Below are 25,952 nucleotides of genomic sequence, written 5' to 3' on the forward strand. Positions count from 1 at the left end.
ACATTTCGGCTCGCGGCACGAAGCCTTTGCGGGATGCGTTGAGCTTCTGATAGAACTTGCGTGTTTCTTGAGAATGGCACAGGCGGCGTTTCTTCTCCTGAAAAAGGCGGGTCTGCTGTCTCCGCTTCCGTCTACAACGTTCCACGTTCTGTCGGGTACCTTGCTGCAGCGCGACCGCCCGCGCTGCGTCCTTCTCCTCCAGAATCTGTATGCATTCTTCGTCGAACCAATCGTTCCGTTTTCAAACAGTTTGCTTATTAAAGAAAGCAAACTGATTGGGCGATAACTAGAAGCCTCAGCAGGATTTTTGTCCGGCTTCAAAATTGGAACAACTTTGACGTTTTTTTTTTCATTTAACTGGGAAGTATGTCAATTAAAAACATTTATTAAATAAATTGACCAAAAACGATAAGGAAGTTTTTTGATAAGTATTTAGAAAATACCATCAGAAAGATTTTTGATAAGTTTGTAGAAAGTACCATCATCACCCTGGGCTTTCATTTTTTTAATTTTTCTATGGGCATTCTAAAACTGCTGAGCAAGTTTTTTTTAGCCTTTTCGCCATTTGTTAATGAAATTTTATTTCCCTCTTTAAGCGCTGGAATTGGCTTTTGACGTTTTTTTAAAGAATTTCTAAAAGGATGTTGGGCACTGTTGTCCTTCCGACATCAGCTAGAGTGAGGGGTGCGTCCTGTGGGGTCTGTCTAGGATGTGGTGGGGTTCGACATTGGGCTCTGTTGAACTTCTATAAAAAACTGCATATGTCCCCAAGCAGGCCCTATCAAAGCGACCGTGTGCCGCTCAAAGCGCACTAGCCTAGTCCTGGTGTTGGGTGGGACTTTAAACAAATTTGACCCGACTGATCGAGCGTCTGTTCACCAAGGAGGTGCGGCTCCAACAGCGCCTGTTCTGGCATCCAGCGGCTGAGTATGAAAAGCTATTCCTCGGAAGCTATACCTAAGATGGCAGCCCCTTCCCGGTGGATAGGGAACCTTGGGTCAACATCCTACTGTTCCCCAAACATTAATTTGTTCGAGAAGATGCCACGGTGAAACGGTCTTTCGTTGAAGAACTGGAGACGTGTGCTGAAGATATTCCGGAAGGTGGCAGCGTGGAAGACCAATGGACCGCCATCAAGAATGCCTTCATCGCCACCAGCGAGAACAATGTGGGCGAACTGTGCACCCAGAAAAAACAATGGATCACCGATGAGACCTGGAGGAAGATAGAGGAGCGAAGAGAAGCCAAAGCCGCTATAGAGCGAAGCGATAATAAACCAGATGAGCCAAAGTCTTAGAGTGCTGCATAATGGGGTCTTGTCCGACCCTATCCGGGTCGTAGCTGGAGTGAGGCAAGGATGTATTCTATCACCGTTACTGTTCCTCATCGTAATCGACGAGATTCTGGTAGATACGATTGACCGTGAACCAAACCGCGGGCTGTTATGGCAGCCTATAACCATGGAGCGACCAGTGGAGAACACTCAACGGCTGCAGGTGTTCATTAACAGATGCCTGCGGTATATAATTCGGGCCTGGTGGTCTCACAACTGGATCTCAAACAACGAGCTCCATCGTCGTTGACACCAGAGGCCGATAGCAACAGAAATTCGGGATCGGAAGTGGGCTGGGTCGGCCACACTCTACGTAGGGGCGGAAACGAAATCTGTAAACAAGCATTAGACTGGAACCCAGCGGGACATCGCAGCAGAGGCTCATTGCGGTGAAGCCTCAATAAAGAAATAAAAGAAGTCGACCGAAATCTAACTTAAGCAACAGGTTAAAGCGTTAGCCGGGCAACGCTCAGGATGGAGATCTTTCAAGTCGGCCCTTTGCACCACCGGAGGTGTACAGGATCCTTGAGCTAAGCTAACCTTGTTTATTTGGTAGGCTCAGGCGTGTATAACACTTTACGGAGACATGGTTCTTTGTGATATACACCCGGTTTACGTACGAACACGCTTTCGAGCGAAAGTTGAAGTGCTTCCTCGTGGTGTCTCGAGGTTAGTTTACAATGTTCAAGGATGGACGTGCCTTTGGATTTGGGATCAGGAAATTTCAGCTTCTCATCCGGGAATTTGGCGTCAGGGACGATGTGGCGTGTCGTCCTGCTCGAGGAATGGTTCGACTTGGAGCATCTTCCGGATGACCAGAGCTATGGGGATCTATGGAACAGAAAGACAGAGACAAAAAAAAAATAACTTGAAGAAGAAAAAAAACAAATTATTAGATTTTGATGTCAGAAGAACGAATGAAGCTATAAATGGCCTGCATATAGACAACATCACGACCTCCCAAACCAGCTCTAATCTCCCTGAATCCACTGGTACTATACTACGGAGGCAACTTCAAAATCATTTTCAAAATTTTATTTTGAATCCTCTGAAGTGCCGTCTTTCTGGTATTGCAGCCACTAGTCCATATTGGCACAGTATACAATATGGCTGGTCTAAACATTTGTTTATAAATCAAACATTGGTTCTTGAGACAAAGTTTTGATTTTCTGTTTATAAGTGTCTTAGAAACTTAATATATATATTTTTTTTCCTCGTTTGTCGGGTGAAGATCACTGCGTCCAGATTTTAGGACTATTGTGATATACCCTTTTGCTGTGAAATACGCAAGTTATCTCAGTAACATGTTTGTCACTGAGATACCTTGGTATCGACTGAACTCAAGACCATCTATTGATTAATAGAGATCCTGAGTTACAGTACACAGCTTTATGAAGCCAACCACGTCCTTGGGGGATAAGATCCATATGTCAGCAGGCCCTAAAAAGGGCTTGCTGAGAACTTTGAACCTACGTTGAGTGAGTGCACTGCAATAGCAGAGGATGTGTTCTGATGTTTCTCTCTCCTCGTCACAGAAGCGGCAATTTGAGGTTTGGATTGCTCCGATCTTTTGTAGATGGTATCTGCAGGGGCAGTGTCCAGTTATTAGACCGGTGTAGATGTTGAGATCCCTTTTGTTGAGACCTAATAGTTGTTGGGTTTTCTTGGGGTTAATCGTTACGAGCCTTTTGGATTGGCTCGTATGGGGAAGTGCATTCCAGTTTGATGTGATTTGACTGACCATATATTTGTTCAGTTCCATTTTTACAGAGCAGTCTGAGATCCCGCAGAAGGGCTCAGGGCCAATGGACCTTTCATTAGATCCATTCCTGGCTAGCTCATCAGCAATCTCGTTTCCCTCTAGAACCGTATGTCCTGGGATCCAATATAGGTAGACTCGATTGCGTATGGATAAGTTTTTCAAAGCCAGAATGCATTCCCACACTAGCTTTGAGTTACAAGTGTAGTTAATAAGCGACTTAAGTGCCGCTTGGCTGTCAGAGAAAATACATATTTTTGCAAATCTATACTTTCTCCTCAGGCATAATAACACGCATTCTAATATTGCATATATTTCCGCCTGAAATACTGTGGGCCACTGTCCTAAGTGGACAGAAATTTTTGTTGTAGGGCCATAGATTCCGGATCCTGTCAGATTATTCATTTTCGAACCATCTGTGAAGAAATTTATAGAGCCTGTTGGAACGTTGGTCCACCTCCTTCCCACTCCTGGCGGGAAGGAATGAACACATCGTAAGGTAAGTCATAATTGACTACCGTTTCCATCCAGTCACTACAAATTCCTATTGCGGGATTTATGGCAAATTCATTTAATATGCTGAGGTGACCCGTAAGGTCTCCCGACAGCAGTGTTTTTGTTCTCTTTAACCTTAGAGCACTTTTTTCCGCTTCCAGCTTTATGAATTGATCTAACCGGGGCAGGTGGAGCATTGCGTCTAGGGCCAAAGTGGGTGTACTACGAACTGCACCAGTGATGGCAATGCAAGCGGTGCGTTGGATTTTGTTGAGCTTAGCCCTTGCAGCAGCCTCATTAGTTTTAGGCCACCAGACAAGGGAAGCGTAAGTTGTCCTGGGACGGACAATGGTTTTATATATCCACATGATCATACTTGGTTTTAGGCCCCATCTTTTACCAAGGGTTTTGAACAAACCCAAAGTGTATTGAGACCTTTCTGCACAACTGATTGGAGATGAGAGTTCCAATTAAGCTTTGCGTCGAGTATGACACCTAGATATTTTACTTCACTTGAATAAACTAATTGTGTTTGATTCAAGAAAAGGGGTTTCAGTTGTACCTTTCTCCGTTTGGTGAAAGGGATAATGGAAGTTTTTGTAGGATTTATGCCTAGTTGATACTTTTGACACCAGGAAAAAGTGTGATTTAGGGCAGATTGCATTCTTTCCACGATAACACTTTCGAATTTGCCTCGTACAATAATGACAACGTCATCAGCATATCCAACCACTTCGAAGCCTCTTCTCTCTAAGCTGTCTAGAAGCTCATCCACCACCAGTGACCACAACAAAGGAGAAAGCACTCTGCCTTGCGGACACCCCCTTGTTGCTTTAACAGTGATGTATGAACCGCTAAGCTCAGAGGAGATTTTCCGATTAGCTAGCATAGCATGGACCCAGGTAACAATGCATGGGTCGAATTTTCTCCTCAACATTGCTGACCCTATACCTGCTGGACGAAAGCCTGTTGGTTGCCGCTGGGTCTTCAAGTTGAAACGAAACGCAGATGGTCAGGTAACGAAACACAAAGCACGTTTAGTAGCGCAAGGTTTGTCCGCCTACTTATATGGCCAACTTGATGAGGAGTTGTACATTGTGCAGCCGCCCGGACATGTGATCAAAGGCAAACAAAACTTGGTGTGTCGCTTGAGGAGGAGTATTTACGGGCTAAAACAGTCCGCAAGATGCAGGAACAAGCGACTGGATGATGTTTTGAAAAGTTTGGGATTTAGGCAGAGCAAAGCGGATAACTGTTTGTACACGAAGAAAGTTAATGGGAAATATGTGTATGTTGATGACATTCTTGTCGGTTGTGTGGACGAAAAGCAAATTGGCATGGTGTATGAACAACTTAAGAAGCATTTCGATATGACTGATCTCAGCTACCTAAGTTATTTTCTCGGCATGGAAATTCGCAAAGAAGCATGCAGGTATAATGTATCGGTAGAAGGATATATTGATCGAGTGGTTGAAAAGTTAGGACTTCGCGATGCCAAAGGGTCGAAAACTTCCATGGGAACGGGATACGTGAAGGAGGATGACAAAAGTAGTGCTTTGTTGGATCAAAATAAGTTTCACAATATAGTTGGTACACTGTTGTATGTAGCGGTCTGTGCTCGGCCGGATGTAGCTGTGAGTGCATCGATACTTGGGCGAAAGGTGAGTGCGCCTACCGAGGCGGATTGGGTAGCAGCGAAGCGAGTCGTTCGTTACCTATCAGGTATCAGGTATCAGAACGTCGGCTCAGGAGGCACGTCCGACGTTCGAAGCATATTGAGACGCGGGAGAATTATGTTCGAGAGTTGTGCCAAGATAGAGTGCTTAAGTTAAAGTATTGCCCGACTGAAGATATGGCTGCAGATATTTTGACTAAGCCTCTTGGTACAGTTAAGCAGAAGAAGCTCTCAGAGCTGATGGGATTGTCTACAAGTTGTGGCCTGGGTGGTGCGGATAGAATCGATTTGGTTGTCAAACTGAAGCCAAAAATTTCTATTGTGCCGGAGCCAAACATTGAAGATTGTGGTTATGTTCGTTTCTGATTTAATATTGACAAGTATTGTTATTATTTGGAGAAAAAATAAAAATAAACTTTGTTTGAGTTTTGTATTCTTTGTAACAAATATTCTCACATTATATTTCGAGTGGAAAATTAGTAGGAATGCAACTAAAAAGCACTCGTTACGAAATTTCTTGAGTTTCAGAAGCTGATTGGAGCATGAATGTATGTAAACAATTGTTAAGTCATGTAGAGTCTAGCGCATTTGTGCGCCCTCATGCAGCGTGGAAAGAGAAATTCGAAGAGCGGGAAATGTTTGACAGTCAAGTAACTGCAAAATAATTTTGTTTATGGGAGTGATTTCAAAATATCCCTCTACTCGCTTGAGCGCAGAAAAGCGGCTCTATCCGCAGCACCCATCACGGATAAAATGAAAAAAGCTAGTTAGCTTACTGTTTATTCTTTCTGAAGCTTTTTCAAATTTTATTTGTTACTGGCATTTTTATTAAATTTACCTTAGCTTGCTTTTTAAGCATTGCAATGATTTTCTGAAAAATAAACTTTTGAATGCTTAACAAGATCGCATTGTTACTCTTGAGACTTGAGAAAAATATTTATTATTTTTTCGTCGTTCAGCAAGGTAAGTCGAAGCGAAGCCACATTTCTTAAGATTTTTCCAGCGGATTATCTACCTACGCCAGTTCACTCCGGCTCGAATCATGCACAGTCAGCGGTAAGAATCCGAAAATATTCATTATTAAGAGTTGTTCCAGAGTGCCACCGAAACGACGAAGCAATCCGCAAGGGAAACCATAAGTTTTCTCAAGCCGAAAAAGACGGCATATCTGTAAAAACTAGACGCATATTTTGTGCGGATTTTGTCGGGATATTCCGGCTAGAGAATTTTTTTCGTCGCTTGGCCATCTCACAAATCACAATCAGTTTTCCCATATGACACCCAAGCAAACTTGCAAGCAGGTACGCAAGTTAAAACTAGTCCGTTATGCTAAAAGTCATGCCGAAATTACCCTCGTACTTAATTACAATTCCTCTTCAAAGTAACTCGCTTTTTGCATCTGATCTTTTACATTTCATCCCGCTTGATTGTTGTTTTTATTTCTTTCTTGGAACAACAAACGTCTGTCAAAAAAGAAGCCTCGCATATATTAAAAAGGGAATAAGCATTCCAAAGGATTAAACGCAGATTAAGCATCGGAAAGCTTACCCTAAAAATATTCATTAGAATGAGTGGATATATCCACAGTCTATAGACTGAATATGATTTTAGATTAAAGTTTAATCTATTTAGAATATTTATTTTTATCCTTGCAGGTTGTCACAGCAAACCTTGAGGAGGAGTGTTGGAGTTGCAACAGTTGTGCCACCCCTTCATATGTGTGGTTTGCGTGTGCATCCCTGCAAGCACATCAGCAGTGGCAACACAGGAAACGTCAGCAGGAAAGTGTTCGCGCCTTTGCGCAAGAAGACGCCATTTTCAAATTCAAATGTGCCTCGCTGTGTAAACACTGTTTTCCATATTAGTAAATATATTCCAAGTTTCGTTAATTAAACTACTGTTGCATTTTAATTCCATTGGAACAGAAATCCCAATACATTGAAGGAAGAGATGAATATTGAAATGCATTAAAAACAACGGAGCCAACAATTAAATTTTCTTCGGAATTTTCGAATATATTCATCTATTTTTTGAAATCTACTACAAATGACACGAATGCTTCACCCTTTGGCGGAAAGGCCCTTGTCAATAAATAAATAAATAAACAAAGATTTTTGATACCCTAGTCAGAAGTAAAAATGTAGTAAAACCAAAATTGCTCATCAGCAAAAACAGAATGGTATTAATAATATTTGAACCATCATTCTATTTAAAATAATATTTTAAAACAGTTTGCTTTTTGAAGAAATCAAACTGATTGGGCGATAACTAGAAGCCTCAGCTGGATTTTTGTCCGACTTCAAAATTGGAACAACTTTGGCATTTTTCCATTTATCTGGGAAGTATGCCAATTGAGAACATTTATTAAATGAATTGACCAAAAAGAATAAAGAGCTCTCAGAAAGTTTTTTTTAATAAGTATGTTGAAAATACCATCATCACCCGGGACTTCCATATTTTTAAATTTTCTAGTAATAGATCTTACTTCGTTCAAATTATTGGAACTGAATTTTGGGAAAAATTATTTTAAGCTCTTTTTAGTGGAATTTGCAGATATATTTCGACCACAACAGTGTGGTCGTCTCCAGTGTCTCGTACTTGACTCGACTTGGTACGTATCTGCAAAGATATCGAAATAATTGGTGGAATTAAATAAAGGTTACTTAACTCGTCTTAGACGACTGAATTTTGATTTGATTGCTTTTCGGATTAAATTTGAATTTGAGTATGAATTTTATTGCGTATTTAAATTGACAATTAGGCACTCCCTAGCTTCAGCTTCCCTACGGTAAACGGTATAAGTATCTCTCTAAGCTTTAAATTTATACGACCATACTCAATTAGATTAGATTGGATGATAAGGGAACAAACAAAGATTGGTCTACAGTTCCGCATTTGAGTCACGTGATGTGAAGCGGCCAAATTGATCTAACTTTCCACTTAATCTAGTTTATGAGGGTGATATGAGCAGACTCCATCAGCCTGGCGAACGAGGGAGTTAATATGGTTCATATCTGGATAAAGGTGGATTCACTGAATATGTATCCCATTTCTTGTGCAAAAAATGACTAAAAACATACTTACTTACGTGTTTGGAACAGAATTTATTTCATCAGCCATTACAATTTGAATGTTCATCTTTCACTTGTATCTACAAAAACCCAGATTAATCCACCTAGCAGTGATGATGCCTTTCTCGTGCATTATAAAATATATTGAAAAAATCACTTTAAAAGGTCAAAAAAGCTCTTTAGGGGAATAGATCTCATTTTTCGATCATTTTTAATATTTTTGCCTTGCCACCATTCAAAACAATTGTTTTTTGATTTTTTTTCCAAGGGGACCTGTGGGAAAAAACAATGATTTTCAATAATTCCGAAAAGCAATGATCGGGCCCATTTTCAATAGCAAACAATTCCTGTCGAATGCAACTTGTTGCGAGTAAATCGGATAATTCTAAGTTCTAAAACGTGTGTCTACAAAATTTGTACACATACACATACATACAAAAAAAAACAGACGTCACCTCAGGTTGTCGAGCTGAGTAGATCGGTATATAACACTATGGGTCTCCGGGCCTTCTATCAAAAGTTTTTTTGGAGCAATCATATAGCCTTTCGGTACAACTTTGTTGTACGAGAAAGGAAAAAATGCATATGTTACAAATATGCGATCGTGGGTAAATAGTACAATAATTAGCACAGCGGCACGTTTTAAAAAATACATTATAAAATACAATATGGATTAACTGTCCAGACAGCGCGTCTACAATTGTTTTAGGACCGATTCACACGTTGTGTTTTTTCACCAATGTAATATTAAAGTTCAATAAAACTAGTTGTATGTCATACATTGATTTTGCATGCCTTTGTGTAATAATTGTACAAGTACATTTGTGAAAATTAACAACACAATTCACATAAATATCAATGGAAAAAAGCCGCATAATATGGAAATAATGAGGTGTATGAAAACGAACGTTATGTCACCCAAATGCCCAAACTACACCATCATTCCACCCAAACCACCCAACCCAATAAGCAGTTAGCCTCAATGACACGCCTCTTCTTTCCTTCCAAAGCAGGAAAAAAATGGCAGCAAACGTAACGAGCGCACGAGAAAGCATGTACGAATGCGTTTTTTATTTCCAACGATGAAATTTTTACAACTGTGTTGATGTGAGCGGATAAAGTCATCGGCTTCGGTCTCTATAGCGCGTGTGTTAGTTTTCGTGTTCCACATTTGAAGCTTTGGAAAGCTTTGCTTGAGAGGTTAGCATCATCAATAAAGCACGAAAGAAGCAACACAAACTTTAATGCTGTCAGTATACACGGTGCGAAATTTATTCATTGAATGTGGAAATGCTACACACTTAATTTGTTTTACTTTATTAAACTGTTTTTTACTCTATTAAACTGTTTTTTTAATCTACAGATTATATTCAACACCATACTTGCTAAATGGACACGGTCGGTTAAAGTGGCTGGTCCTTATTTAAAGTGTTCGTGAAAGTAGTCGTTAGATTATTCGCTGTTGGTTTGAGCGAGACAGAGTATATGACAAAAAAATCAACCAGCAACTTGCGGTGTTTGGTTCGAAATGAACGTTTGTCAGCAATGGAATAATCCATCTAGATTTTCTACTAGATGGCTTTTTGCTGTACTATAAATCTCGCATAACTTTTCAAAAGGGCCTAAGTAACATTTTTTTAATGAATTAATTTGAGTACTGCAATCAACAGAACAACATGAAAACTATTGATTGCAGTATTCAAATTAATTCATGAAAAAATGTTACTTAGGTCCTTTTGAAAAGTTAACAATTCATGAAAAAATGTTACTTAGGTCCTTTTGACAAGTTAAGGGAGAAATGTAATAGAAATGCATGAAGCCAAATAGGACTTTTGTGAACTTGCAAGTGTTCTTATTGTTAAGTTGACTTTTGTCAATTTATTGGTCAATACTTAAAAGGTGCTGTAAAAGAAAAGTGCATACTTAGGTTTTCCAAATCTGATGCAGACTATCTTTTGAAAAGGGTCAAACTTGTTTTTACTGATTTTTTCAAATGGATATAATCGATAAACGACGCTTCCTACAAAAAAGTGTTGTATGGGTGACTGTCGCAAAATCATTCAAACTTTCTAATAAAACTTTTGAAAAACTCTAAATAGAACCTACACTAAAAAATCAATTTAAAAAAATAAAAGTCAATTTGCAAAAAACGCTCTTTTTGATTTGGAAGAAATTTTGTCTCAAGATAGGTGATTATATTCCCTACCAACCGTCCATACATCGCAAGCCGGGCACTTTTAAGGGAAAAAGTTTTTCTAACAAAAACTTTTCTTGACGGAATTGATTTTTCAGTGTCTTTAAGGGGTGGATTTAACATATGTATACATATATACTCATATTAATTATTCCTGTACAGTCAGGCAGAGTACAATGTTTTGGTCGTAACTGGTCGCAACTAAAGAAGCTAATAATGGAATATAATATTTTTTGAAGATATAAACCCTTTTAACATTACTCTTAATTTAAAAACAAACTATATTTAGTGACTAAATTAGACAATGTATCATAAAAATAGATTTCTCGCTTAACTTTTCAAAAGGTCCTAAGTAACATTTTTTTCATGAATTATTACAGCAATCAATAGCTTTCATGTTGTTCTATTGATTGCGCTATTCAAATTAATTCATGAAAAAAATGTTACTTAGGTCCTTTTGAAAAGTTAAGCGAGATTTGCTTGGAGTTCTATAACGATGGCTTTCATTGGTTTAGTTTCAGATGAAAATACACTGAAAATAATTCCGACAAGAAAAAGTTTTTGTTAGAAAAACTTTTTTCCTTAAGAGTGCCCAGCTTGCGATGTATGGACGGTTGGTAGGAACATAATCACCTATCTTGAGACAAAATTTCATTTAAATAAAAAGAGCATTTTTCGCAAATCGACTTTAAAATTTTTAAACTGATTTTTTCAGTGTAGGGCTCAATTTGGATTGTTTCTGATATTTTCACTAGAAATTTTGACTGATTTTGCGATGGTCACCCATACAACACTTTTTGTGGGATGCGTCGTTTTTCTATTATATCCATTTGAAAATATTAGCAAAAAAATTTCAGCTCTTTTTAAAGGATAGTCTAGATTAAATTTGGAAAAACATTTTGTTTTCATTTCGGATCATCTGGTGATTTTTCATTTCTCATTTTTCCTTTCTTACTTCTTACTTTTCACTCCTCACTTCGCACTTCTCACGTCTCACTTTTCACTTCTCACTGCTCACATGGCAGGGAAAGAAATGGCAGAAATGACGCTTAACTTTTAAAAGAACATATGTCACCTTTTTTCATGAATTAATTTGTGTACCGCAATCAAAAGCTATCATATTGGTCTGTTGATCGCAATATTAAAATTCATTCATGAAAATATGTTTCTTAGGTCATTTTGAAAAAATAAACGAGAATTTTCAGTGTATACATGAAATCTTAAAATAGGTACTTTTTAACTCATTAATGGGTTTCTATGTTTCTTTGTGAAGTTTTTTCTTCCGTGTAAGCTGTGTATTCTATGCTGTCAGTGTGCCGGTTTCGAATAAATTGTGTCTTGGGAGAGCATAACCTAGAAAATCGATAGCTTATTTGTTACGAAATAATGATGTCTCATAACTCTTTGAATATTTACTATTTTTTGAGAAGTGCCATCATTATGAAACTCAATAGTGAACAAGAAGAAAACATTCCCCATCGAATGCAACTTGTTGTAGCAAAATCATTTCAGGTTTAGTACTAGAAAAATTGGCTAATGTTTCAATGTGCACACACATACGCACACACGGACACACACACGGACAGACAGACATTTGCTCAGTTTGTCGAGCTGAATCGAATGGTATATAACACTATGGGTCTACAAGCGCTCTATAAAAAGTACGTTTTGGGAGTGAAATGAAAGCCTTTCTGGTACAACTTTGTTGTACGAGAAAGGCAAAAATGTTACTTAGGTCCTTTTGACAAGTTATGGGAGAAATGTAATAGAAATGCATGAAGCCAAATAGGACTTTTTGTGAACTTGCAAGTGTTCTTATTGTTAAGTTGACTTTTTGTCAATTTATTGGTCAATACTTAAAAGGTGCTGTAAAAAGAAAAGTGCATACTTAGGTTTTCCAAATCTGATGCAGACTATCTTTTGAAAAGGGTCAAACTTGTTTTTACTGATTTTTTCAAATGGATATAATCGATAAACGACGCTTCCTACAAAAAAGTGTTGTATGGGTGACTGTCGCAAAATCATTCAAACTTTCTAATAAAACTTTTGAAAAACTCTAAATAGAACCCTACACTAAAAAATCAATTTAAAAAAATAAAAGTCAATTTGCAAAAAAACGCTCTTTTTGATTTGGAAGAAATTTTGTCTCAAGATAGGTGATTATATTCCCTACCAACCGTCCATACATCGCAAGCCGGGCACTTTTAAGGGAAAAAAGTTTTTCTAACAAAAACTTTTTCTTGACGGAATTGATTTTTTCAGTGTCTTTAAGGGGTGGATTTAACATATGTATACATATATACTCATATTAATTATTCCTGTACAAACAGGCAGAGTACAATGTTTTGGTCGTAACTGGTCGCAACTAAAGAAGCTAATAATGGAATATAATATTTTTTTGAAGATATAAACCCCTTTTTAACATTACTCTTAATTTAAAAACAAACTATATTTAGTGACTAAATTAGACAATGTATCATAAAAATAGATTTCTCGCTTAACTTTTCAAAAGGTCCTAAGTAACATTTTTTTCATGAATTCTCGCTTAACTTTTCAAAAGGTCCTAAGTAACATTTTTTTCATGAATTAATTTGAATAGCGCAATCAACAGAAAAACATGAAAGCTTTTGATTGCAGTACTCAAATTAAATCATGAAAAAATGTTACTTAGGTCCTTTTGAAAAGTTAAGCGAGAATTATTACAGCAATCAATAGCTTTCATGTTGTTCTATTGATTGCGCTATTCAAATTAATTCATGAAAAAAATGTTACTTAGGTCCTTTTGAAAAGTTAAGCGAGATTTGCTTGGAGTTCTATAACGATGGCTTTCATTGGTTTAGTTTCAGATGAAAATACACTGAAAATAATTCCGACAAGAAAAAGTTTTTGTTAGAAAAACTTTTTTTCCTTAAGAGTGCCCAGCTTGCGATGTATGGACGGTTGGTAGGGAACATAATCACCTATCTTGAGACAAAATTTCATTTAAATAAAAAGGAGCATTTTTTCGTAAATCGACTTTAAAATTTTTAAACTGATTTTTTTCAGTGTAGGGCTCAATTTGGATTGTTTCTGATATTTTCACTAGAAATTTTGACTGATTTTGCGATGGTCACCCATACAACACTTTTTTGTGGGATGCGTCGTTTTTCTATTATATCCATTTGAAAATATTAGCAAAAAAAATTTCAGCTCTTTTTAAAGGATAGTCTAGATTAAATTTGGAAAAACATTTTTGTTTTCATTTCGGATCATCTGGTGATTTTTCATTTCTCATTTTTCATTTCTTACTTCTTACTTTTCACTCCTCACTTCGCACTTCTCACGTCTCACTTTTCACTTCTCACTGCTCACATCGGCCCATAGGGGAAAGAAATGGCAGAAATGACGCTTAACTTTTAAAAAGAACATATGTCACCTTTTTTTCATGAATTAATTTGTGTACCGCAATCAAAAGCTATCATATTGGTCTGGGAGCTGCGGACTCGATCGATTCTAATTTTCAAGATATTTCGCTTGAAACCCGCAAATTTACTCTCAGTGTTCAATGTACACGTTACGATTTTCTCACATTGAATCATCATTATGTTTATCTTTTAAAAATTAATTTCAAAGATTTCATCGATTTGGCGCATTGCATAAATTATTGTTCCGATCGTAAAATTAAATCATGCTGTTCACTTATCGAAATTCCTCGATAGGTTTGAAATGACACCAAATAACTGAGTTTTGTTAGAAATCAACTATAAATAGTATGAGTTGATTTACACGTGTACTCTCTCGGCTACGCTCAGAATGCTCACAAACTCTCTCGATGCGATGGATACTTTTTGACAGCTTGCGATGGAGATTTTTTGACAATCGTTTTAACTCTATCCGCAGCTCCCAGATATTGGTCTGTTGATCGCAATATTAAAATTCATTCATGAAAATATGTTTCTTAGGTCATTTTGAAAAAATAAACGAGAATTTTCAGTGTATACATGAAATCTTAAAATAGGTACTTTTTAACTCATTAATGGGTTTCTATGTTTCTTTGTGAAGTTTTTTCTTCCGTGTAAGCTGTGTATTCTATGCTGTCAGTGTGCCGGTTTCGAATAAATTGTGTCTTGGGAGAGCATAACCTAGAAAATCGATAGCTTATTTGTTACGAAATAATGATGTCTCATAACTCTTTGAATATTTACTATTTTTTGAGAAGTGCCATCATTATGAAACTCAATAGTGAACAAGAAGAAAACATTCCCCATCGAATGCAACTTGTTGTAGCAAAATCATTTCAGGTTTAGTACTAGAAAAATTGGCTAATGTTTCAATGTGCACACACATACGCACACACACACACACGGACACACACACGGACAGAGACATTTGCTCAGTTTGTCGAGCTGAATCGAATGGTATATAACACTATGGGTCTACAAGCGCTCTATAAAAAGTACGTTTTGGGAGTGAAATGAAAGCCTTTCTGGTACAACTTTGTTGTACGAGAAAGGCAAAACGTTTAGAAATAGAGCAACAAAACTAAAAAAACATGACAAAAATTCGCCTGGATAAAAAAAAGATTCACACTATTGAAAACTCTTTTCTAAATCTCTGCAAGAACGGTATAGAATGTGCACTTTTATTTAAAGCATTTAATAATTTGAAATTTTGATCTTTTTATACATCTATTTTTTATCTAACGAAAAGCCGATATGAGTTTATATTACCTAATAGGGAATTATAATTTCTACTCTTTACATAGTTATCGTCGTTCTAACTCTACAATAAATACACTCTCGTCTGTAAATATAATCTTTCCATTTAAACTCAATGCAGAAAATAATGCAGTTTTTTTTCTTCTCACTATAATGCAAAAAATCGTTCAAGGAAATAAAGCGTTTCATGCACAATCCGTTTGATTTTTAGAGTCTATTATACACTATCGAACACTGGTAATCTAACAAAGGTATGCGAATGTTTTGTGTGAAATTCTTCAAGTTATATCCTCTGTTGCAACGGCTTTTAGGTCTACCGCAGGTCAACGACCTCAATTTTAACCGTGTCCTCTAGCAGAATATGCGGGGCTTCCTGTCGTTGACCATCCACGTTAAGACAAAGTTATGGAAGGGAGAAGTAAAATATAAAGCTTGTTACAATCGCAGCTAGACTTTTCACTAGTAGTAATTGTAAATTGTAACACTTACCATAAATAAAGGGGGATCCGCAGGATGCGGATGAAATCCCGTTAACCGACACTGTGAAATGTAATCCAGCCCATAGTTAGGTGTTAGACAGAAAAAGCCAGTCCTGAAAAGGAAAAAAAATATCATTAACATTCAAATTACACTTGTTTTGTTTCAATTCGAATCTCTTCGAGCTTATGACGGACACGTATTGAATAATGTTTCGGCTGCAGATAGTCAAGGACAAACAATCTAATTCAAAATGTTCAAAATGCACTCACTCTTGAAACTTGGGCGAGCACACGATGGCGATCGCTTCCTCCAGCATCATTTGGTAAGAGCAGTGCGTGTGCAAATCCACCGAGGATAGGAACGCCGTTTGACTGGGATGCGTATGGATCCACCCGAGCGTAATCAGATTGTGCTGATCCTGGTAGTTGAAGATGTCCTCCTCGTTCATCGTCGTGCAGCTGTCCGAGGTGCCGCGCTGCTTCGGGACAATGACGTGCGTAATCAGCAGCTTGTTCTGGGTCAATCGCCCTGCCAGGATTCCGCAAGTTTCCACATTGCTCAGCGTGTTTTTCGACGCGAGCGCGAGGAATTTGGCCATCGTGTTCGTGGGAACTATCACAGATCGCAGGCTTCCGGCCTGCACTGACGTGGGCGACGGTTTGAGGGTACGATCAAAAGCTGGTTTCGGAAAAGGTTTTGTATCCGGCAGCAGCAAACCAACGCCGGACGAACGATTTGGATCTGTTGGGAAATCATTTGGATAGAGAACACGATCCAGCATATCAGGATCGACTAGCAGGGATGTCGGCAGAGCAGGAGCACTTGGCTCCGGTTTATTTACGGAAGGGGTTATAGCTGCCGCTTTAGCATTTTCTCTCGCTTCTCGTTGTCGCTTATCTTCGAGTTCCTTCTCTAAACTTTTGGCTTCCAAAAATTGCTGATACTCTCTAGTGTACTTTTCCTTTAGTTTCACCTTCAGCTTTTCAGCAATCGGGAGAACTTCTTTCAGCTTTTTCTTGTTTTGCATTTTGATTTCGGAGGAAACAGTCTTATACTGGGGATGAGTCAGAAGTTTCTCAACGAATAAGGTGATGAATCTTATATACAATATGTAAGCTGCGTCGATGTTTCCCTCTTGAAGATAAACATTGGCCATGCGAACCATTTCTAACCCGGATCTGTAATATCTTATTATTGGGGCATTGGGGTCAACCTCCACGCTGTTGCTTATAGATGCTAGTAGCTTCAGACGTTCCTGTGGTTCCACAATTCCCATTTGGGAGGATTCAGCATTCATCAGATTTGTTCGTAGTGACATTTCTGAAAATATTATCGATCATGTATTAAATAATCAAGTTACATTCGATCTTAAAAAGGCATCCAGCTAATCAAATACCTACTCACCTGATTCAAGGGGAAAACAAAATTCGTTTCTTTAACAACCAATGAACAGTTCTTATAAAATAACTTCCAAAAAATAATTTAAAAGAACTGGTTCGATTTTTTGTTCGCACTGTTATGCACCTACTATCCACTAAACTTTCCCCTATAAAGTAGGGGAAATTTTGATTTGATTGATGCAAAAAGTTTCTGTTTTGATCGATTCAGATTTTGGGGTGATTCATGCACGAAACCACGAAAAAGGAAAATCAAGTTTATCTGTCAGTCGCTTCCCGTTGCATTTATGCACTTTTCTCGCTGTACCACCCAGTTAAATACCACCCAACAATGAGTGTTTTGCGAAACATCTGAACAAAACAAAGAAAGCGTGATGAATGAGAGAGAATTCTCGCGAGAATGGATGAAACTTGTTCGACATCGACTACATCGACCGACACTCACGATTGCACGGTTAAATCCTTCTACGTAAAATGAAGTTCAAACAACTCAAAACTCAGGTAAATTTGGGTGAAGCCAACACTCAGGAAAATCGACATACACTACCCGCCAAAAGTATGGAAGCGCAAAAATAAGTATTGCAACACCTACTTTGAATATTGCAACACCCCCAAAAAAGTTTAGCATCACTTCAGAACTCCCATATTCCCATCGGATCTTTTCCACTTAGAATAATGGGACCTTCAACAAAATTGTTTACGACGATAAGTGCATTAGGCCGGACGTCAATTTAGCTCCCTGGGTGCCTTGGCCACCTGGTGGACATCCGGATGCTCCGGATTCTGGAACACGTGTGAAGTCACAATTTAATAAATGCATTCATTCCAGCGAGATGCGGTTTTCATCATCTTTCGTAATCGCAATATGACAGGAAAATCAATGCTGACTGACGTTTGCTTGACCAGTTAGTGGTAGCCTCCCACTGATTCTCCGGGAGTTCCGGAACATCCGGTAAAGTGGTCAATTATTAATATTCGTCCCAGAAAGCTGCGATTTTTTCTAAACGGTTTGTGGAGGCATTGTGAGAGAAAAATCAATAAAAGCATCACTAATTGACCCCAGGTGGTCTCCCAGTATTCCTCCGGAAGATCCAGAATATCCGGTAAAGTGGTCAATTATTTAAATTCGTCCCAGAAAGCTGCGAGTTTTTCTAAACGGTTTGTAGAAGCATTTTCAGAGAAAAATCAATGCAAGCATCACTAATTGAACCCAGGTTGTCTCCCAGTATTCCTCCGGAAGATCCAGAATATTCGGTAAAGTGGTCAATTATTTAAATTCGTCCCAAAACGCTGCGATTTTTTCTAAACGGTTGGTGGAAGCATTGTCAGAGAAAAATCAATCCAAGCATCACTAATTGACCCCAGGTGGTCTCCCAGTATTCCTTCGGAAGATCCGGAACATCCGGAACATCCGGTAAAGTGGCCAATTATTTAAATTCGTCCCAGAAAGCTGTGATTTTTTCTAAACGGTTTGTGGAAGCATTGTCAGAGAAAAATCAGAGCAAGCATCACTAATTGACCTTAAGTGGTCTCCCAGTGTTCTTCCGGAAGATCCGGAACATCCGGTAAAGTGGTCAATTTTTAAATTACGTCCCAGCAAGCTGCGAGTTTTTCTAAAACGTCTGTGATAGCATTGTGAGAGCAAAATCAATGCAAGCACCACTCATTGACCAGTGGATAATCCAGTGAAGTGGTCATATTTAATGGTTTTATAATGCATCCCAGAAAACTGCGATTTTTCCTATACCGTTTGTACAGGCAAACCTCAATGAGTCGATAATGAAGACTCGTTTAAATATCGAGACGTGGAATAGAGAATCATTGAAAATCTGTTTGAAGGGACCATCACAGTTACCCAGAATATTTTATCAATATGGCATATTTTGCCTCCATAAGTCGATATCGAGTCATAGAACATCAAGAGCTTTGACTGTAATAGTAATGCCAGAGTTAAATCAATGTGAGCATCTCCCATTGACGCCTGGTGGCCACCTAGTAATCCTCCAGGAGCTTTAGAATATCCGGAGAAGTGGTAAATTTCTGTAATTCAACTCAGAAAGCTGCAACATTCTGAAAATCGCTTGTTGTAAAAATGTCAGAGCTAATTCAATATAACAACCAGTCGTTCTCCTCGGATGGTCCTCTAGAACAGCGGTTCTCAACCTTTTACTTGAGATGTACCCCTTCATGTGTTTGTATTCATTGAGGTACCCCCTATTTTAATAACCGTACTCATAAGATTAACTCATAGTGCTTTCGAACCTATTGAAAAGGCTTCCTAGCCTTTTGAAAGAATAATTCCGAGCCCCTCAAAAGGGAGATTCCGAGGCTTTCTAAAGGAGGCTTCCAAGCCACATGAAAGGGATCATTCGAGCCTTTTGAAAGGAGGCTTTGAGGATCTTGAAATGATGTTGCTGAGCCGTTTGAATGTTGACTTCTTGAAAGAAGAATTCCGAGCCACTCGAAAGGAAAATTCCGAGACACTTGAAAGGGGGCTTATGAGCATCTTGAAACTGGGCTTCCGACCCCTTTGAGAAGCGGCTTCCGAGCCACTCGTGATGGTTGGCTAAAAGGATTCCGAGCATATCGAATGGAGGATTCTAAGCCCCTTAAAAGGAGGCTTCCGAGCCTCATGAAAAAGGGTCTTTCCAGCCTCTTGAAATGAGGCTTTGGGCATCTTGAAATGACATTTCTGAGCCTTTTCAGTGCAGGCTTCTAAGCTTCTCGAAGGAAGCACCTCTAAAGAAAGTTTTCGAACCACTTGAAAGGGGATTTCCGAGCCCTTGAAAGTGAGCTTCTGAGCCTCTTGAAAGAAGGCTTCCGACCCTGTCATAAAGAGGTTTTCGAGCCACTTGAAAGGGGCCTGACTGAAAGAAGAATTCCGAGCCCCTTCGAAAGGTGGTTTTCATCCGTTGCTGAGCCTTTTGAAAATAGGCTTCCAAGCTTCTTGAACAAAGAAACCCGAGCCCCTTGATTGGGTTTCTGAGTTACTTGATAGTGGGCTTCCGAGCCTCTTTACAGGGGACTTCTGGGTCTTTTGAAAGAGGGCTTCATACCATCTGGAAAAAGGGGGATTGTGACCCTCTATAAAAAGAGCCTCTTGAACGAGGGCTTCCTATCTGTTTTGAAAGGGGGCTTCCAAAAAGAGGCTTCCGAATCACTTCAAAGGGGGCTGACTGAAAGAAAAATTCAGTTTTCGAGTCTCTTGAAAGGAGGCATTGAGCATCTTAAAATAACGTTGCTTAGCCTTAGGATTCCTAGCTTCTCCTAGGAAGAATTCGGAGCCCTTCGAAAGGAAGTTTACGAACCACTTGAAAGGGGGTTTCCGAGTCTCTTGAAAGTGGGCTTCTGAGCCCCTTTTTGTTTTGAAAAAAAAATTCTTCTAAAAATTTTGTCTCTGGGGGGGGGGGTGGTTCATGTCCAAAACCACCCCCGTGGCTACGCCACTGGCCTCCGAACCACTTGTGAGCTTCTCCAAGGAAGAATTCCAAGCCCGAAAGGAAGTTTCCGAACCACTTGAACCGAACCAGTTGGAGTTTCCGAGTCTCTTGAAAGTGGGCTTCTGAGCCTTTGAAACGGGTTTCCGACCATTTTGGAAATAGGCCTCCGAACCACTTGTGGGGATTGGCTGAAAGAATTTGTAGCCCCTCTTAAGGGGGGTCTCTTGAAAGGAGGCTTTCGAGCCTAATGAAAGGGGAATTTCGAGCCTTTTGAAATGACGATGCTGAGCCTTTTAAAAATAGGCTTCCAAGCTTCTCGAAGATAGAATTCGGACCCCCTTTAAAGGAAGTTTCCGAGCAACTTAAAAGGGTGCTTCCGACCCTTTCGAAAAGAGGCTTCCGAACCACCTGAAGAAGGAATTCCTAGAGGAACTTCCGAAGGAATTCCTGGAGGAACTTCCGAAGGAGTTCCTGGAGGAACTTCCGAAGGAATTCCTGGAGGAACTTCAGAAGGAATTCCTGGAGGAACTTCCGAAGGAATTCCTGGAGGAACTTCCGAAGGAATTCCTGGAGGAACTTCCGAAGGAATTCCTGGAGGAACTTCCGAAGGAATTCCTGGAGGAACTTCCGAAGGAATTCCTGGGGGAACTTCCGAAGGAATTCCTGGAGGAACTTCCAAAGGAATTCCTGGAGGAACTTCCGAAGGAATTCCTGGAGGAACTTCCGAAGGAATTCCTGGAGGAACTTCCGAAGGAATTCCTGGAGGAACTTCCAAAGGAATTCCTGGAATTCCTAGGAGGTCTTCCGAAGGAATTCCTGGAAGGTATTCCGAAGATATTCCTGGAAAGTCTTCCGCAAGAATTCTTAGAAGGACTTCCGGAGGAATTCCTACAATTTTACCACAATCGGCTTAGAAAAAGTCGCAGCTTTTTAGGACGAGATTCAAGAATTGGCCACTTCACCGGATGTCCCGTATCTTCCGGAGGAACAATACGAGGCCACTTGGGATCAATTAGTGATGCTTGCATTGATTTTTCTCTGGCAATGCTCCCTCAAACCGTTTAGAAAAAGTCGCAGCTTCCTGGAGCGAATTTTAAAAATTGACCACTTCATCGGATGTTCCGGAATTTGCGGAGGACCACTGGGAGGCCATCTGGGGTTAATGAGTGATGCTTGCATTGATTTTGCTCTGATAATTCTGCCACAATCGGCTTTGAAAAAGTCGCAGCTTTCTGTGACGAATTTCAAAATTTAACCACTTTACCGGATGTTCCGAAACTCCCGGAGGACCACTGGGAGGACGCCAAGGGTCAAGCAAGCGTCAATCAGCATTGATTTTTCTGTCATATTGCGATTACGAAAGATGATGAACATTTGGCATGTCGCTAGAATGAATAGATGTATTAAGCGGTGACCTCACACGTGGTTCAGGATCCGGATAATCCGCGGTCTACCTGGTGGCCAGGGCACTCCAAAGAGCTAAATTGTCCTCTTTCGCAATGCACTTATCGCCGTGATAAATTTTGTAGAAGGTTCCACCATTCTAAATGTAAAGGATCCAACGATAAATCTTCACGAATATGTTAGTTCCGGAGTGATGCTAAACTTTTCGGAGTGTTGCAATATTCGAAGCAGGTGTTGCAATACTTATTTTTGCGCTTCCATACTTTTGGCGGGTAGTGTACTTTATGGCAAAAATCCGCATGCATTTTGAATTATGCATATCGTGCGTCGGCACAAGCGTAATTGCAATCAAATTCACACATGGAAACTATGACTATGACCCCCATGGTGTGTGCGCACTTATGTGTATGTGTGAACACTCATGCAATGCATGTGGGCGCATAGAATATATGTGTCGAAAATATGCAATCCATTTCGCTACCCCTATTGGGTCCTAAAGCCCTACCTCGTTTATGGTTGCAAACGATAGTGCATCGGTCAAGAATACTTGTACCGTTGTTATAAAAATTCTGGTAAAATTCTAAATCAGTAAAAATAATATTTTTGTGTTTAAGACATTTTAAGGCAAATTTTGGGCTGTGCAACATTTCAGAACGAATGAACCATCAGCCCAAAACGTCAGCCCCATATATTAACTGTCAAAGGTTGAGTCAAGTGCCCTGCGGTGTTTTGCTAGTGCGTTTGAATCCGTACGTCAAACAAGGCCGAAAATGTCGAGGAAACATTTTTCATCTATTTTTCAATTTCAAATTAAACAATGTTCTTTTCGATTTTTGAGTCTAAAGAAAAACTGACACGTTTAGAATGATTACCTTCATCGTTCCCTGAAAGAAAATCGAATATCGATTCTTCATTTTAGGACCCAATTGCAAAAATCCATGTGTGAACCTCGGAAACATTAGTGTTGTATTCATCCTGTGTTGAAAACATTTACGATACTAGCATTGGATTCAACAATAAAATAATAAAGCTATTAAAGTTTGTGAATTGCAACAGTAAACGAAGCCACGCCACCATGAACACTGTAGAATGCTGAGCTTTCTGTATTGGAATACGATGATCCCGCTTTTCCTCTGTGAGGAAATCATTCGCAGCTATTTTTATGTTTTATTCCTAGCCGTTCATTTGGTTTATTTAAAGCTTGCGGATGTAAACAAAATGTTAACCTCATTGCACTCTTTCTTCCAGAAGCCCTTCCGTACACTACTAAAAATCCAGTCAATTTTATTGGCAAAAATCCATAGATTTAAACTCGGATTTAACTTATGATCTATATCAGCGCACACATAACCATTATCCACGCGAACTACTACACTGCCAAACATATCTATATCTATATACACTCTGAAAAATAATATCGTAAGGTTTACGTGAAAACATACATGGATTTTTTCCGCTACGGGATCATAATATAAGGCAAAACATGTCAAACGTCCACCCATTCCATGGTATGACTAGGTAAATTTTACGTGAAAATCCCCTCTGTTTGATTATATTTTCAAATAAAGGATAATGGGTTTTGTGTAGATATTATTATGTAATGTATTATATTTTATCATACGATATGATGTATCTCTTTAGAATATTAAGAAGTAAAGAAAATTCACGAGTTTTCGTTTAAAAGAAAATAAGAACATATTTATTGAAAGAATCATTGGCTAGGAACGAATGGTTGATGCTATTTTGCCTGTTCTTGCATTGAGTGGCACAAACTGAACTCTACCGATTGTATTGATGCGGATCGATCAAGTCTGAGAATGACCAGTGCGGAGAGGATTAACATGGCTGTTTTTGATGCGGATTTGGCGGATGTGAGTGAAGCTGTCGATTTGATTGGTCGACTAGTCTGGTGTGTCTGACTTGGTTAGAATCGTTGCTGTCGCATCAGCTCCGATAGCTCCCTGAATCGAGCCGGATTCGCAACTGACTTTCCCATGAAGCTCGCTGCTGAGTGCAACATTTCTTCTGTCGCTTCCTGTAATGGCCGCTGGTCATGGAAATTGGCATATACCTGCCGTGTTCTCGACTGCTGCTGTTTGGGTTTCAGCTGCTATCCACTCTCGTTGTCTCTCGCCTTCCGCTATTCCGGCTTCTTGTGCAAGGCAAACGTTCCTATTACAAATAACAACTAAATTAATTAAAGTTCAACAATAGGTTGATTGTTTTCTTACGCTCTAAAATTTTCCACAAATAACGAGAACGGTTGAAGCATCATTTCAGCCATGTTAAATTTTTACACAGGAAAATCACGTATTTTTGTCAACTGCTGTGATGCATGCTGATTCACGTAATATGAATATGACAGTTTGGTAAACTGCAGTAGCCGTTCGATAACTGCAAAATGTTTACTTTTCAGTTAACGAATGCCGTTCGATAACTGCAACGCATTCTGGACGTCAAACGGTTGTCAATCGACGTCAGATGCAATAAAATTGCATCCAAATGTGCAGCGCAATGCAGCTGTCATTGAGTTTGACACGAGTTTGAAGTTTGGCGGTCCGATAACTGCAAAACTGTTGCTAACTATCGAATTGCAGTTAAAAAGCATTGCAGTTAAATGACTTGCAGTTATCGAACACCCAAAAAAATCTGCACGTTGTTTCCACCTGAAAAAGTACGTAGATTTTTTCCACCTGAAATTCACGTAACTTTTACCTGATTTTTTGATAGAATTCTCATTCTACGTGAAAATCAGGTAAGTTCTACCTGAGTTTTGGATAGAATTCACCGGACACGTAAGTTTCACCTGAATTTTCTGAAGCATTTGCAGCTACGTGTGCACGTAAAATGTACCTGAAAATTCAGGTGGAAACAACGTTTAGATTATTTGGAGTGAACGTCTAAAATATTATATAGAGAGCATATGGTGTTCTGTGATTCATATCTGCCGCACATACAATCATAATTTCGAATAATTTTCCAATTTAAGTGCACATTCACGTACATTTAACGTTGCAATATTTTTGAGTGTATAGACGTTCGATAACTGCAAGTCATTTAACTGCAATTCGATAGTTGCAAATGGCACGGCAAATGCTGGGTAAAGCGTACCATTGGTACTTCGCGTACCTGAAGGAATAAAATAGACCCCATCTCGCGGTCCTTAGCCTCTTACCCAGCAACTCCTATCCCTACCTCCCCGCGGTGCTGGCCGGGATACGAGCAACCTTAGGGAAGATCGGGTAACCAACCCCGGTGGGAACTATGGTCGTATGCTGACAGGGAAGGGGGGGTTTGCTCCTCTCCGGAGGTGCAAATCTTATTGAGCGTCTGTTCTCCATGTCAGGATCGGCTCACAACAGCGTCTGTTCTCCATGTTAGGGGCGGCTGATCATCGTCCGAGTGCCAGCGAGGGACTCTAAGTGAAACTGTGCACCATGGACCACCGGAAATAAGGAGGAATGGTCCTCCGGAAATTTAGGGGGTTTGGTGTCAGGCCCTGCAAGCCAGCCTTTAAAAAGCAACGAACAATCAACAAGAGAGTACGGACCGGAACCATCGGCGAAGACCACTGCGACGAAAAGGGACTAGCGATTGGAAACTCGGTTCGTGGAACTGCAAATCTCTCAACTTCATCGGGAGCACACGCATACTCGCCGATGTGCTCAAGGACCGTGGATTTGGCATCGTAGCGCTGCAGGAGGTTTGTTGGAAGGGATCAATGGTGCGAACGTTTAGAGGTAATCATACCATCTACCAGAGCTGCGGCAACACACACGAGCTGGGAACAGCTTTCATAGTGATGGGCGATATGCAAAGGCGCGTGATCGGGTGGTGGCCGATCAATGAAAGAATGTGCAGGTTGAGGATCAAAGGCCGGTTCTTCAACTTCAGCATAATCAACGTCCATAGCCCACACTCCGGAAGCACTGATGATGATAAGGACGCATTCTACGCGCAGCTGGAACGTGAGTACGACAGCTGCCCAAGCCACGACGTCAAAATCA

The 25,952-nt window shown here is 39.7% G+C and overlaps 1 protein-coding gene across 1 annotated transcript; it reads right to left on the reverse strand.

The window, feature by feature from the left end:
- Positions 1-15,027: 15,027 nt before the first annotated feature.
- LOC134210246 (STAM-binding protein) lies at positions 15,028-17,470 on the reverse strand. Its single transcript, XM_062686290.1, has 4 exons — positions 17,109-17,470; positions 15,974-17,024; positions 15,714-15,816; positions 15,028-15,597 (listed from the first exon to the last, which is right to left on the reverse strand). The coding sequence occupies exons 2-4, from the start codon at positions 17,020-17,022 to the stop codon at positions 15,538-15,540; spliced, it is 1,212 nt and encodes a 403-aa protein (XP_062542274.1). The 5' UTR covers positions 17,023-17,024; positions 17,109-17,470; the 3' UTR covers positions 15,028-15,537.
- Positions 17,471-25,952: the final 8,482 nt, after the last annotated feature.

The sequence above is a fragment of the Armigeres subalbatus genome, chromosome 1 (genome assembly GCF_024139115.2).
Source record: "Armigeres subalbatus isolate Guangzhou_Male chromosome 1, GZ_Asu_2, whole genome shotgun sequence".
Taxonomy (NCBI): Eukaryota; Metazoa; Arthropoda; class Insecta; order Diptera; family Culicidae; genus Armigeres; species Armigeres subalbatus.

What these genes read in the sequence shown, in the direction of transcription:
- LOC134210246 (XM_062686290.1), bottom strand. Translation starts at nt 17,022, where the DNA reads ATGTCACTACGAACAAATCTGATGAATGCTGAATCCTCCCAAATGGGA. An exon ending in TGCTCGCCCAAGTTTCAAGA is followed by an intron (nt 15,817 to 15,973) that starts GTGAGTGCATTT and finishes TTTCCTTTTCAG; the next exon opens with GACTGGCTTTTTCTGTCTAA. An exon ending in CGGATCCCCCTTTATTTATG is followed by an intron (nt 15,598 to 15,713) that starts GTAAGTGTTACA and finishes GGTCAACGACAG; the next exon opens with GAAGCCCCGCATATTCTGCT.